The sequence below is a fragment of the Cyprinus carpio genome, chromosome A1 (genome assembly GCF_018340385.1).
Source record: "Cyprinus carpio isolate SPL01 chromosome A1, ASM1834038v1, whole genome shotgun sequence".
In the NCBI taxonomy this organism is placed as follows: Eukaryota; Metazoa; Chordata; class Actinopteri; order Cypriniformes; family Cyprinidae; genus Cyprinus; species Cyprinus carpio.
In genome coordinates this window covers 29779257-29793446 of record NC_056572.1, presented here as the reverse complement: position 1 = coordinate 29793446, position 14190 = coordinate 29779257, and the positions used below count along the sequence as shown (strand labels likewise).

Below are 14190 nucleotides of genomic sequence, written 5' to 3'. Positions count from 1 at the left end.
CTCTCCCTTTGATATCAGATGTTTTATGTTTGGCAACATATTTTGTTCTGAGGTGTATATTTATGGTTGTTCTACCGAACTGAGCTTGCTAAAAGTTCATACAGTTCTGGAAATGTCCTTAAGGCCCAATATTTGTGTTTAGAGCTTTCATTAAGATTTTTGGTAGACAAATTGACCCAAGTTTTTCCATGAAAAAACTCTTTGCACTTTTTTTGTACATTTCAGTCACTTTAAAAGATCATAAATATTCCCCCAAATTATTATTATTATTTTTCCACCCAGTTTTGTAATATATGATTTTTGCACAGTTTAGGGTGTAATATAAGGGCAATCATTGTGTTTCTGTCCTTAACGACATGCCACAGTTGGATTCACTTTTGATTGTTGTCGACCCTGTAATGTACTTTATTTATGTACCGCATGTAGAGTACAATGTGTGAATCGGATGTCATTTACCTTATTTAGATTTCCTGTTTTGGAATTATTTTGAATCAAAGCTCTAGATATAATGAAAACAGCCATATTCACACACTGGCCAATAATTTTGTTTGTTTCAGGAAAAAAAATTTTTTTTTGATGTTTTGTGAAGTAACCACAAATGGGATCAGGGATTGCATAAATTATCACCCCAACCTTAAATAATTTCAATTTCAATGTTGATAAAATCTGAATATTTTTTCAACTGTGGTAAAAACATAAGCTTTTGTATCTTATTATATATACATGTTTCAAAAAATGATTGGAATTGGTTTTCTTCATTCTTGTAATTGTTGTTTCCAGTGTGTTTCGTTCACTCATTACCCATTGGTGAACAGTGGGACCAATGTAATATTGAATCAAAAAGGTATGATTCCTCATTCCCAGGGTTCATTCAAGGGCTGTTAATTGAATCATTGATTCATAGAGTCCATGAGGTCAGTAGTGATTTAGTCACAAGTAATGTCTCAGCTTATTGTGGCATTCAGTTTTTCACTCAAACCCATGTTTTCTTCTTGTCTGTGATCAGTTTATAAAGCTTTGTTATGTCTGAGTCAAATATGACTGCATCAATAAACTTTGCAGATGCATTTCAGCAAATGGTGTCTACTGTGCCCTCTTTGTTCAAATTTAAATATTTATGAAATTTGTAATTAACTGTTCTTCAAGTGCATTTCATTTTACACCTCTATAATGCAATTGCCACAATTTAAAACAGTGAGAAATGCTTGAACTGAACCTCCTATAAAGTGATCACTAATTCTGGATCTGACCAAGAACCAATTCAAAATTAAGTTTGAAAATATACAGTATGAACCATGATGGCAACCTGACCCTGAACCAGAAAATTAAGGTGGACTGTAACAGGAGCACTTGACATGCCTGAGATCAGAGGTGTGCAGATGAAGGCTGAAAGGTGTCTTTGATGCTGTGCTCTAGAGCTGAGAGAAGGAGGATGAAGATCTCCCTTCATAGTTAGTGGTACATGTTTCTGAGACCAACCAGAGCGACAACCCACTGTGAACACACGAATTCCATCCAGATTTAGTCATTTGAGAAGTGTGGTTCAAGCCTGTTTAAGGCTGCCCTCTAGTGGACAAAATTACTTTCTCATGCTCTATTTTTTCTAATCAACCATATCCCTCATGTGACGGTTATGACAGCGTTCTCAAACAGTTAGAAATGACTGACTTCATTCTTCACATATTACAACTCAGCCTTAAAAGCTGCACAGAACATTTTTTATATTCTATTATGGCACTGTAGTCAGTTTTGCTGACAGTCAGCGTACAGCTTTATCTCTAAAGCTTGTTCATATTCATCTAACATTTGCACACTGGTCAAATACTTATCCATGTTTAAAGAAATAAATACCTGAAATAAAAAAATAATAATAATAATTTTGCTCACCCTCGAGTCGATGATTTTCAGAATATCCCTTTTAAAACAAAGTATTTTTGTGTAGTGAGTAAATATAAGAGTTGTTACACACTGGAAATATTTCTTCCGTTGATCACGCTGTCAAATTTTCTTCCCGCCCGAGTATATTCAAATATGGCGCTGGCGCGTCGAGAACCAATGGGGTTTGAGGTCTTACGTCAAACAGCATGCACATTTCTTGCTTTAATTGAACCTATGACCTTGGCATCGAGTGGTGTAGGGATTATGTATTTTTGTAGGCCAAAACACTGAAATGAGTTAGTGTTGTAGCACTTCCGGTTCTGTCCTGAAATCTTTTTTTTTTTTTATTGTTTTTTCATTAAATGCCTGACATCAAGCTCAGATATTTTCATTCATATTTATTCTACAATATAAAATACACCAGTAATACCCCATTATATGTGTTTTTAAAGCTTTTACTTGTCTTGAAAAAGGCAAGTGGCTAAATGTGACTCAAGAGGTTGTCGATATTAAACATCGTCAAACAGGAAAACTTGTTAACTTGCTAGTCCACTTTCACAGTTTATAATTGCTCTCTTGAAAACTACTTTAATTCAAACTTTCATGGGAAATGTTTTTTTTATTTATTTTTTTATTTTTTATTAAACACTGAAAGAGTTGTTGGAAGCTGATGGTAATGTTGAAGTCATACGACCATGGTGTAGCTCGTTAGCATGTGTTTACCTTTTTACTTCTGGCAATTTTTAGGCTTCAGGATTTATGGCTGTGTTCATTTGTGAAGATTATCTAAAAATATTTTTTTCTTCATGACAGAGCTTATTTTCAGAATCGGTCCAAGGCTGGTCTAAGAGTACATCACCACTGTATTGCTCTATTGCACATATTCATCCATCAATACATATATTCAATAAATTTTTCCACTCAGGTTGTTGTAGTCAACTGGGCACTACACGCATACACAGGCAAAGTAGCCTATACAAATTTACTGCAGCAATAGTAAGGGTTATGTTAGCATGCTAGCCAAGCATTAACTTTTAGACAGTAATAACCTACAGTATGCTACACTATTGTCACATTACCTCATCACATACAGTGCCACTTGAAAGTTTGCGAACCCCTTGCAGAATCTGTGAAAATGTAATTTTAACAAAATTAGAGAGATTATACAAAAAGTATGTAATTTTTTATTTAGTACTGTCCTGAGTAAGATATTTTACATCAAAGATGTTTACATTTAGTCCACAAGACAAAAAAAAAAAAAAAAAAAAAAAAAAAATTATTGAAATAACCCCAGTCAAAAGTTTGTGAACCCTTGGTTCTTAATACTGTGTGTGGTTACCTGGATGATCCACGACTGTTTTTTTGTTTTGTTTTGTGATGGTTGTTCATGAGTCCCTTGTTTGTTCTGAACATTTAAACTGGGCTCTGTTCTTCAGAAAAACCTCCATGTCCAGTGGAATCTTCAGTTTTCTAGCATCTTTTGCATATTTAAACCCTTTCCAGCAGTGACTGTATGATTTTGAGATCCATTGAGGGACAATTGAGGGGCTCAAACACAACTATTAAAAAAAGGTTCAAACTTTCACTGATGATCCAGAAGGAAACACAATGCATTATTAAGAGCCGGGGGTGAAAACTTTTGAACAGGATGGAGATGTCCAAATTTTTCTTATTTTGTAGAAATATAATATTTTTCCATTAAGTACTGCCCTTCGGAAGCAACAGAAGATACTTAGCATGTTTCACAGGAAAACAAATTTAGTACAATTTACCTTGATCTTCAAATTCTCAGCCCCCGGCTCTTAATGCATCGAATGAGGTTATTTTAATAATATCAGCTATTTTTTTTATTTTTTTTATTTTTGTGGACTAAATGTAAACATCTTTGATGTAAAATATCTAACTCAGGACAGTACTAATAAAAAATAACATGCATTTTTTATGATCTCTCTAATTTTGTTAAAATTACTCACATTTACTCAGATTCTGCAAGGGGTTCACAAACTTTCAAGTGGCACTGTACGTCTAGCTATCATCTTAGAAATTAATATTTGATATTTTTTTTATCTGATACTTTTTTTTATTTGATAGTTTTATCCAAACATCTTTGCAGTCCAAAGTCAAAACAAGGATACAATCACTGTAACTACTTCCAGTTCATACTGGAAATGAAAGGCCGAGCGTTGTGGCACTGCATTGTGGGATATATTGCACTCCACAGTGTGTTATACACAATTTTGCAAATGTCATTTAGCTAATCCATGCCGTGCAAACAGAAAATGTACATGTTGCATACTGCAAAAATAGTAAGAGTTGTATGTTAGTATGCTGTTTCAGAAATACATGATGATTATCTATTTATGTATGTATGTATTTAGAATTGCTCCATTGTGTTCAACTGAAAAAGACAAATGGCATGTTGGATTTAGAGACATGATCCCTAAATCCTTGACTGTCTAACACAGGGGTAGGAAACGTCGGTCCTGGAGTGCCGATGTTCTGCAGAGTTTAGCTCTAACCCTAATCAAACACACCTGAACAAGCTACTGTAATTAAGGTCGTCAGGATTACTAAGGCTACAGGCAGGTGAGGTTTTTTTCAGGGTTGGAGCTAAACTCTGCAGGACATCAGCACTCCAGGACCGACATTGACTACCCATGGTCTAACACCTGACTCCTAAAATCTCTGCATATAAATCTATGAAAGATGAATGTTCTCTGCTAAATGTAGACCAAAGCATTACAGTGAGAAATAAGAACAAGGAGGATACATTTTATTGTGTTTTCCTTTAGGACAATGCAAGATACAATGTAAACATAAAAAGGTACAAAAACAATATGTAAAGTAAAAAAAACACAAAACAAAAATGCTCAAAATGAAAAGCTGAAGCTGTAGACCTATAGCTGAAGTTGCAGACAAAATGTAGATTTGGCTGAGCGCTGAATAATATTGTTGCAAGGCCTTTTCTCAATATGTCCAAGAGCGCACTTTTTAATATTTCTTATGACAAGAGGGGTTTAAACATTCCTTACATCCAATGGTCTGTAACAGAAAAACATTGTGGCATATAAATGTAGGCATCTTCACTTCCTGTCTGAGAATTCAATTTTGCTTGACAAATCACTTGTGGAGTACATTGATTTAAAAGTATTTTTTGAAATAATAATGAAGAGTTCAAAGGCTGTTCACGTGCTGTTTTTTGGGACTGTTAATTAAGTGGAGAAGAATGGTAATTAGTGCAGACAGCCAAGCAGAGACAGGGACAGAAAACAGCAAGAGATTAGACCGCCACAGCATGTTCCCTTTCTGCCCTTGTTCGCATCAAAGTGAACACATAAACAAACCCTGCCACCTCACACCAAACACTGATGCATCTGATCAAAAATGCAAATGAACACAGAAAAAGATAAATAAAACCTACCAAACTCCTTTCAAGCACTTCATACATCACAGCGAGCACACATACAACTCTCTCCACCATGATCCATGCCTAAAACAGGCCTACATACTTTCACAGATACACATGTGTTGGTTTGTGTTTTTAATATGTATGAACTCAATATTAAAGGTTTCTAAACAATAGTAACTAGTCTTATATTGTGTTAGTTTGACGAAATCGCCTACTGGAATCATTTGCAGATATGGAATTACGGTTGCAGACACACTGGCATTGCTCTTGAATATTCACGGACCGTCTTTAACCATTTCAGTATGGTGAATGGCTTACATATAGCTGCCCATAAAAACAGCTGCTAATAGGGCATCTACCTATACCTATGAGCACAACTACAAAAGAACAATATCCATGACTTTTCCAGGTTTTCCAAGCCCTGTAAATGACATCCGACACAATCAAACATGTACATTCTTTCAACTTTTGTTGTACACCAACACGACATGTAGACACTTCAGTAAATCAAGCCATTCGCTGACGCAGGAAGCTCAAATGATTCCTATTGATGATGTTAAGACATCTCGACATGCTGTGAGCCATTAGAGGGATTATCGGCATCTGATCCGAGTTTTGAGAAACAATGGCCTTTGGAGACAAGGCTGCTCGCTTGAATTCAGTTGCAGCCAGTTTTCCAATGGAAATAACAAGTGTGTTTCTAGAACACTGCACCTCACTAGTGCTATTATGACAATGCAGTGCTACTGTGACATCATAATGAGCTGCTGCTAGCGGAAAGCTTCTCTGAAGTGCTGATTATCGTAAAAAGCCTTGCTTTTCTTTCCACAGGGAACACTTCTTTTAGCCCATTAGAGGAGTTTTATCATGTCTAGCTTTACCTGACTGGATACCCTTCTATTCAAACATCATAAACAAACATTCCCTCTATTCACCTTCTCTTTCCACCATTTAAAAACTCCTGTTCACAAACCATTGCAGAATACACCAAACAAACAAGAAAAATACACCCACAATCTTTTTTTGTAAAGTAACATTCTTCTATTCCAATTCAGGAGCTTAAGGGATGTTCCAGGTTCAATACTAAGTGTTGTATACTTTGAAAACCAATCTGAAAACTAACTATAATAATTACATTTTTGTACAATCTGGTTACATCCCATTGACGGTTATGTTTAAGGGTGGATCATCGTGCTTTTGTTCTCTAAAATTTGTACATTTCAGTATGAATCACATTGTATGAATTCATGAAGGTGGACCTTTGTGCTAACTTATTTTTCTTACAATTGTACGTTTCGGTACAAATCATACAAATTCATGGATCTTCAAATTGATGGTGAAACTTAATGCTTTTTTTCTTTCTAAAAAAACACATGTTTCTGCCCTAATGACATTCATATAAAATCACTATACCTCATAAAATACTTACATTTTCTCAACAGACTGGGTTGGTTGAAATTATTTTCAACACTATGTCACAGAACCTGGGACATTCCTGTAAATATATCCAATACATTCTCAAAAAAAATCTTAATATCTTAATGTGCTCATACAAAAGGTAAACAGAAAAGAAAACACAGCATTAAGCAAGAAACTTCAGTAAACCTACACATGAGAGGGCCTGTTAAATAAGGAAAGGTGAAGGCATTTCAACTCTCATAAAAAGCTACTCTTGACCAGAAATTCAAAGACAGTCACCCATAACCCTCCTCATTTTCAACCAAAGTGAAATTCTCCACTCTTATGTTCAAACTCTCAGTAAAAGCATTTCAATTCAAAGGCGTTGTAAGCTCAGATAATGACTTCAGACAGGAAGAGAAGCAAATATATGCAGTCCATGTTATTTTAAGGTGTGAAAAGTTAAACCTGGATTTTCAGAATAGACTAAATCCGACATTATGTAAGTCGATTGGGATTTAGGATAAAGCTTGCAATGGTGACAGTGGAATGTAGGGAGCGGATGTGGAGAAGTTGGCAGTGTGGTGCGGCGCTCATATAGCTGCTGATGGATTTGCCCCACAATCTCAAATTTGTGATTTGACAGGCTGAACTGACAAATGCCTCAGAGAATTAGATATATCCATGCTTCCCTATTATTTCCATACTGATTCACCATGGGCTTGTGAGGTCACTATACCCCTTAAAGCAAGATACAGTACAGTAGGTAAAAAGTATGAATGCAGAAATCGAGTCATGGTTGGCCGGTAGACTGAAGGTATCCATCTATCAGGGCATTTTAACATTCAGCATAACATATTTGAACACACATTGACATATTTTGAATAGGAGGATTAAAAAAAAAAAAAAGAAAAAAAGAAAAAAGAAAACTATGGTACAAAACCAGGCATTATTTGAAATAAAACTGTCAGAATTATAAGTAAAAAAAATATGTTTTCTTTAATACAATAGTTCTTAACTGGTGAGATGCCTGTTTTTGTATTGCACATTTCCTCATTCCATCTGAGTAATGTCAATAGTGAAAAGGAGAAAGAATAAGAAAATTGGCTACTGTTCCTGAAAAAAAAGCATTAAAATTTAAATAAATAAAGAACACATAAAACAAAGCTAGCAGATACACAAGTAAATATAAGATAAGAAGTAGTTTGACACTTAACAGTTCCTTTGTAAATTGTATAGGCGAAAGAGTAAAGTGTTATTGGAGCTTAGCAACATCCATCACAAGCGCTGCGTTGTAGTGAGTCAACACATTCTGTAATGCCATCGTCAAAAAGAGAGTTGCAACTGAGAGTTCAATGGCTTCATTTTCATTTTCAAATGTAAAAGTTACAAACAAAATCACCCAAATTAGAACTTTAAAATCCCATTATTGCTGTTTTTTTTTTTAATGATAACATTTAAATGAAACACTCAAATCAAATTTGGTCCAGTCACAATTAGGGATCCACATAGCCTATATAACTATAGAGCCCTGCTGTTTTTAAAGCAACACTATGTAACTTTTTCTGTGGTCAAAATTTGCAAAATATATATAATGAGCGAGTGCATCATAAATTAATCTACCAAACCGCCTTTTTGTCTTATCCCAAATCACTTCGATACATTTATAATAAGTGACTATTTTTTGACTATTCGGGTCGTCACCGCTGCGGAGTAATAAATACCTGCGTGAATCGCCATAGACATAAAATCGGAGAAGTAACTCCAGTTAGAATGTTTTTCCGCGGGAGTGCAGTTCTGTTTATTAACCACTAGAGCATCAAAATTTGCATAGTGTTGCTTTAATTAGTAAGTGTTATGTCATTTGATCTGCTGGCTTTTAATTTGAAGGAATGATTGATTATTATTCAGATTTTTTTGTAATGTTTATTTAATTTCTGTGAGTGATGTGATGATGTTAAAATGAAATAAAATATCTTTTTGTTTAAATAATCTGGCATTATATGTGGATCAATAACGAGAAAGGAAGTGTCCACAGTTGCTAAAGGTGCAGCAATCAGCTTGGTTGAAAATGCATTTTAAATATAAAAAAAATATGTGAAAGCAATTTTCACAAGATTTTTTTTAAAAAATCTTCCAATTTTAAGAAAGTAGGAGACACTATTCATCTGCCCTAATTAATAGAGGCCTACATAAGAGACAAAAAAAAAAATAATAATAATAATCTTGGTATATACCAGTAGCCAATTACTACAGAACTACCAAGAGTTTCAAGTTTTAAAAGCAAGCTCAAATGCCACTAAAATGGCATCTTATCAAGACAGTATTAAAAACATTTTTTAAAACCATTAAAAATTATAAATACAACAAAAAATAAATTATGTGCTGATGAAGTACACTGCATCTTTAAACCAGTGCATTAAAAAAAAAGCTCAAATGCATTGATTGACAACAAATGAACGACTTCATTCATCATTATTGTCCATGTGTGATCACACAACAACCAACAGACAAGACAAAATAAACAATTTTCTGCTTAATAGAATATATCTGCAATCTAGCAGGTAATTAATGTTTTAACTGTTTAACAATAAAATACTGTCCAGCAGAAAACTAAATCAAATAAAAGTAGTGCTAAACTCAATTAAGAGCTCGCACTATTCATTAGAAAAATATTTCAGCAGTCTTGAACATCAGCTGTTTGATGCTGTTGTTAATGAATATTTGAGTGAATAAGGGGGAAGTAATCATTCTTAGCTCAGACATCTATAAAGACGAGAATGAAAGATTGGACCATGGACTAAGATAAAGTTTGTGAACCTATTTCAATATCTTTGTCAACAGAAAATGAAACTCTATTCTTAAATGGTAGTAGTTTACACTGCTTATTGTGTAACTTCAGATTCAATACTGCCCAGCAATATCGTAATGTAGAAATTAACCTTGCATATTAATGTGCTTTTCTTTGGATTAAAAAAAAAATCAAGCGCTTCCAGATATAACAATTAAATATACTTTGTTCTCAGTTCTGAAACCTCGTTTAGGTTTTGCTGAATACACTGTATTTTTTTGTACCCATAAAATAAATACTAACTCTAAAACAAACTAGCAATTGTGTCTGTAATTCTTCTTTGGTGTGATCACATTTTGGGCTCAATGTTATGTCACTACTTCCCTGGGATAAAATGCTGAACAAAACAAAAGATTTTCCAGTCCTGATTTCTTGAATGAACAGATTTAGCACACACAGAGCAGCAATATCTAAACTCCTGTCCTCTGAAGCTGTCTACCCTCCCATATAATCAGATACACTTTATAAACTAAACTTGGGTTTAAACCCAATAATTAAGCTGGCATGAGGTGATCTATGCATGTAGCTTTCACAGACTATTTTCATTTAACCTGTTTTATTCATTTTGGCCTGTGCATATTTAAAGAATGGGGAACACAAAAGTAAACTTAAAAAATGATGACCTGCAACTGATCAGGACAGGATGTGACTCAGTTTTGATGTGTAATGATGTTACAAGAAAGCAGAAATACATCTCTAAGGAAGATATAACAAACATCAACACAAAACAATTTCCAAAAAAAAAAAAAAAAAAAAAAGGATACGTTTTTAAAAAACGTTTCTTTGAGCGCACTCAATGCTAAGATAACAATTGATGTTGATTTTTGTTCAAAATGTTTTATACAGGAATTTCTTGTTTTCAAGTGCTCAAGATTGGATTTGCACTTTTTGTTATGCACCTATGATGAAATGATCTTTCTCTCTCATTAATGTTGTAACAAAAATAAGTTTGTTGCTTTCTGTACTTGTAGGCCTATGGCACTAAGTTGAAATTTGGTATTTTCGTTGCTTCACTGGCATTTGACCAATTCCTCTAAACATTTAGTGAAAGATGTACGAAGGCACCCATTTGGCATAAAGTTATGGCAGGTATTTTGCTAAACATTCACCTGCATTACTCTAGTTTGAATGTAAACTCCTTTCTAAAAGGCTCTGTCTCTCTAGTTTCAAACCAAACGTCCTTCAGTCAGTTTGTCTTTTTACATTTTGATTACAATTGTGCATGTTTAAAACTTTTTTGGGGAATTACTTTTTTCTCTCCAGATAGTTAGATGGTACCCAGCCTTTACGTCCCTGTAAGCCATCGAGAGCCTGGCAATACCACCATCCATTTGGATTCTTTTCCAAAACTTCAAGACTGGTGCCCTCTGAGAAACCCATGGTCTCTTCGTCGCCACGGTAATCAGCAATAGATACGTAAACCTCTCGAAGGTTGTTGTGAATGAGGTGCGTCTTCTCGATGGGCTTGGGTCTTACTGTAGAGATTGGAATTCCGTTTCGCTGGGCAGTCAAGGGGCTTGAACTTCCGGCGGGTGCTGCAATGGTGGTGCCAGACCTGACCCGTACATCGGTCACTGGCTGCGGTCGCACGGCAGAGAAGGAGGAGTTTCGCCTTACGCCGCCTGTGGACCTCAAGTGGTCGCCTGCACCCAATGATTCATTTCTTCTCAAAGACCCTGTGTGGATGTTGGTGTCCTTCAGAGGCTGTGGTGGAGACACAAACACTGATTGCGGTCGCACTGCTGCCTGACGGACACCGTTACGCATCCGTACGCCTGAACCGTTCAGCACTGGGTTTGGTTTGCTAAAACCCCCTGGTGGTTTGGATGGGATTGGTGGGCTAGGATTGCTCATACTCCTCAGGTTCTGCTGGTTTAGGTTGTTGAGGACCTGAACACGCTGCTCATTTTTCTCGAGGCTGTTGGACTTGTTGGTGCTACCAAGATCAACAAGAGGGCCATTAGGGGATTCTTGTACACCGACGTCATGGGTACGCTTGACTGGCTCCAAATAGAAAGTAGGTGCCCATCCCTCATCATCTCCCCAACGGACATACCACCATCCACTTTCCTGCTTCTCCAGTACCTCAACCTCTACACCAGCTGGGAAGCTAACCTCTGACTCTTGGGCCCGTTCGTAGGCATCTGTGGTCCTGTAGAGCACACTTTCATGGTCGGATTCCCCACCTCGGCTACCTTTGGAATAGACGCTGGAGAGATCGGAGGTACTTCTTGAGGAGATGGAATCCTCAGAGGACACAACAGAAGCAGTCTCAGAATCCTCACCACCACGTACTGCACGGACTGCACCTTGCCGAAGACTTCCAGTGGGCCGAAGCTTGCGGCGTAGGTTGCTGATGTCCATTCTTTCGGGACTTTGGGGCTCTGACTTTGTAAACAGAGGTTTGGGTCGCACCACTGGTTTGGGCCTGGCTAAGGGACTTTGACCAACCCGAATCTCCACATCTTTTCGCATGACAGGCTCTCTTTTGGGATTGCGTCCTGATTCATCTGACGATGACTTGGGGCTGTGTCTCTCAGAACGGCCAAGAGAGTGACTCCGGCTTAGATCCGGCGACACCTTCCTGAGGGGCTTCCCTCCTCCAGAGGAGGACCCAAAGGGTTTTCGACCCAATGTGAGACTCCTTGGGGTATCTGAATCGCAACCACTGGCAAAGTCATCGGAGGAGAACCTAAATCCTTCATTTTCATAAATCACCTCCTCCTTATTGACATTCTCCAATGAGTTTCTTTTCCTCAAGGGGGAGGTCATCACTTTTAGTAAAGGCGATGCTTTGCCAGCCTGTGCAATCCTTTCAGCAGCTGCTGGATTGCTTTTAATTTCAAACTTACGGGGCTCTGTTTTCGGGGAATTATTAGTTTTTTGTTTTGGAGGATTGCTGTCCAGATCGGAGTCAAAACCAATGGCGGGAACATCATATTCTGGCTCCTCATAGACACATTGAGTGGGGGATTCTGCTTTTGGGGGAGCTTTTGAGGCAGAGCCAGCCTGAGAAGGTGATTCCTCTGAGTCTGGTTTCTTGACTGGTGGAGCAGGGGGTGGAACTTTAGGGCGGGTAAGTGTGCTGGTTCTCCGGCTCAGGTTGGGCTTCTTGCGTTTATCAATAAAGGAACAGGGTGCCCAACCCTCCATTTCCCCGATCTGGACATACCACCAACCACTAGAATTCTTCTCTATGACCTGAAGACCACATATTACATATTTACATAATACAATGGCATATATGTATTATAAAGTGGGTTTTAAACATCTAATACTGCTAATAAAAAAAATGCTTATCTTACACTAAATGTAACAAAATTGTTTGCATTTTTTAATAAAAACATTAATTAAAATAAATCCTAAATATTTTCAATGCTGTAAATGTGTTTTTATTAAGGTTTAAATAAATAAATACTATACTCAATTTAGTCTGAGACTTTTTGACTCCACTATAGATATGTACTTTTTAATATTTTCATTAGTCAAAAGATGTTCATATTGAATTTTTGAAAAATAAAATAATCATTTATTATAGTATGAATAAATCTGCCTTACATCAGCCTTTTGTCCTCCATGGAAGCTGATGCCATCTGAGATACTGGATTGAAACTCAGCTATGGTGTAGTACTCCGCTTCCACAGTAGGGGCCTCTGGAGGTTTGGGCAACTGGAATGCCTTGAGTATTGAAGAGAAAAGACAGTACTGTCTAATAAGTAAAAACTGCTCTCTATGAATTTGAAATAATAATAAATGATTTTGGTCTGCTTAACTTACCAGATTTGTATCTCTTCGAGGAGGAGGTTTATGTCTGAGGTTTGGAGATCCTGCCAGTTGAATACAAAACATGTTATTAACTGTCTCTCAGCTCAATACAGCAAATATTACTGTAGCTTAATCAAATTAGGAGAGTTCACAGTTTTCCTTTCACCAACAATTTTTTTTGTATTTTCAACCAAAAATTGGAGCCAAACTGTATTACAGTGCCATCAGTAACCCTCATTATGAGAGAGAAGTTTAGAGACATGTTCCAACACACTCAAGCATGCGTTCACAACAAGCATATTTTTTAGAAAAAAATCTCAGAAGGAAATATTGTAGTGAGAGTGTTCTGGTTATGAAGTAGTGAGAATAATGATAAGCAATAGCCAATGAGAAATTGTTTTTGTTTTTCAGGTTTTTAGCACAAAGTGCCATGCATACAACATAAACTGCAGTCACATCAGTCACTGCAAGTTTTAACCAAAACCAGGATTTCTGGGGATTGTGTGGCGTCTGTTAAGAACCTGTTATGGTGGAATAATAGTGTGTGCATCGTAGCATCCACAACAAAATAGATTTACAAGAATGAAAGTCGTGAGCAGTACAGCACTATGAGATTTTTTTCAGCTGTACAGTGTACCTTTGGCATTAGACAAATAAGTAAGCACAAGAACAAACAAATAGCAAGCAAACAGCAGTTGATAGGCTGAATGCTGAGCAACAGAGACAGTGATGTGTCACTATCAAGGTACACAACACCCGGACAAAATGTTAGGAAACATATGTTTACCACAAAGAAATGTTACCTATGGCATCAAATCCTATGTGCAAAAATAACAGGAACATAAACATACTTATTATATAAAATACGGCTATATAATTATATAGAATA

General features: G+C 36.5%; 1 protein-coding gene across 8 annotated transcripts in view; it reads right to left on the bottom strand.

Annotated features, from left to right (window-relative positions):
* Window positions 1-4630: 4630 nt before the first annotated feature.
* The window catches only part of sh3pxd2aa (SH3 and PX domains 2Aa), an 83826-nt gene continuing 74266 nt past the window's right edge, over window positions 4631-14190 (bottom strand). For 5 of the 8 annotated variants that reach the window (XM_042761510.1, XM_042761517.1, XM_042761476.1 and 2 more), the window contains 4 exons: window positions 14105-14119; window positions 13314-13363; window positions 13095-13214; window positions 4631-12737 (listed from right to left, as the gene is read on the bottom strand). In XM_042761510.1, coding sequence (XP_042617444.1) covers window positions 10782-12737; window positions 13095-13214; window positions 13314-13363; window positions 14105-14119 — 2141 coding nt within the window. In that variant the 3' untranslated portion in view covers window positions 4631-10781. The remainder of the gene's footprint in view (window positions 12738-13094; window positions 13215-13313; window positions 13364-14104; window positions 14120-14190) is intronic. The other 3 variants (XM_042761533.1, XM_042761483.1, XM_042761500.1) reach the window with 1 other exon arrangement.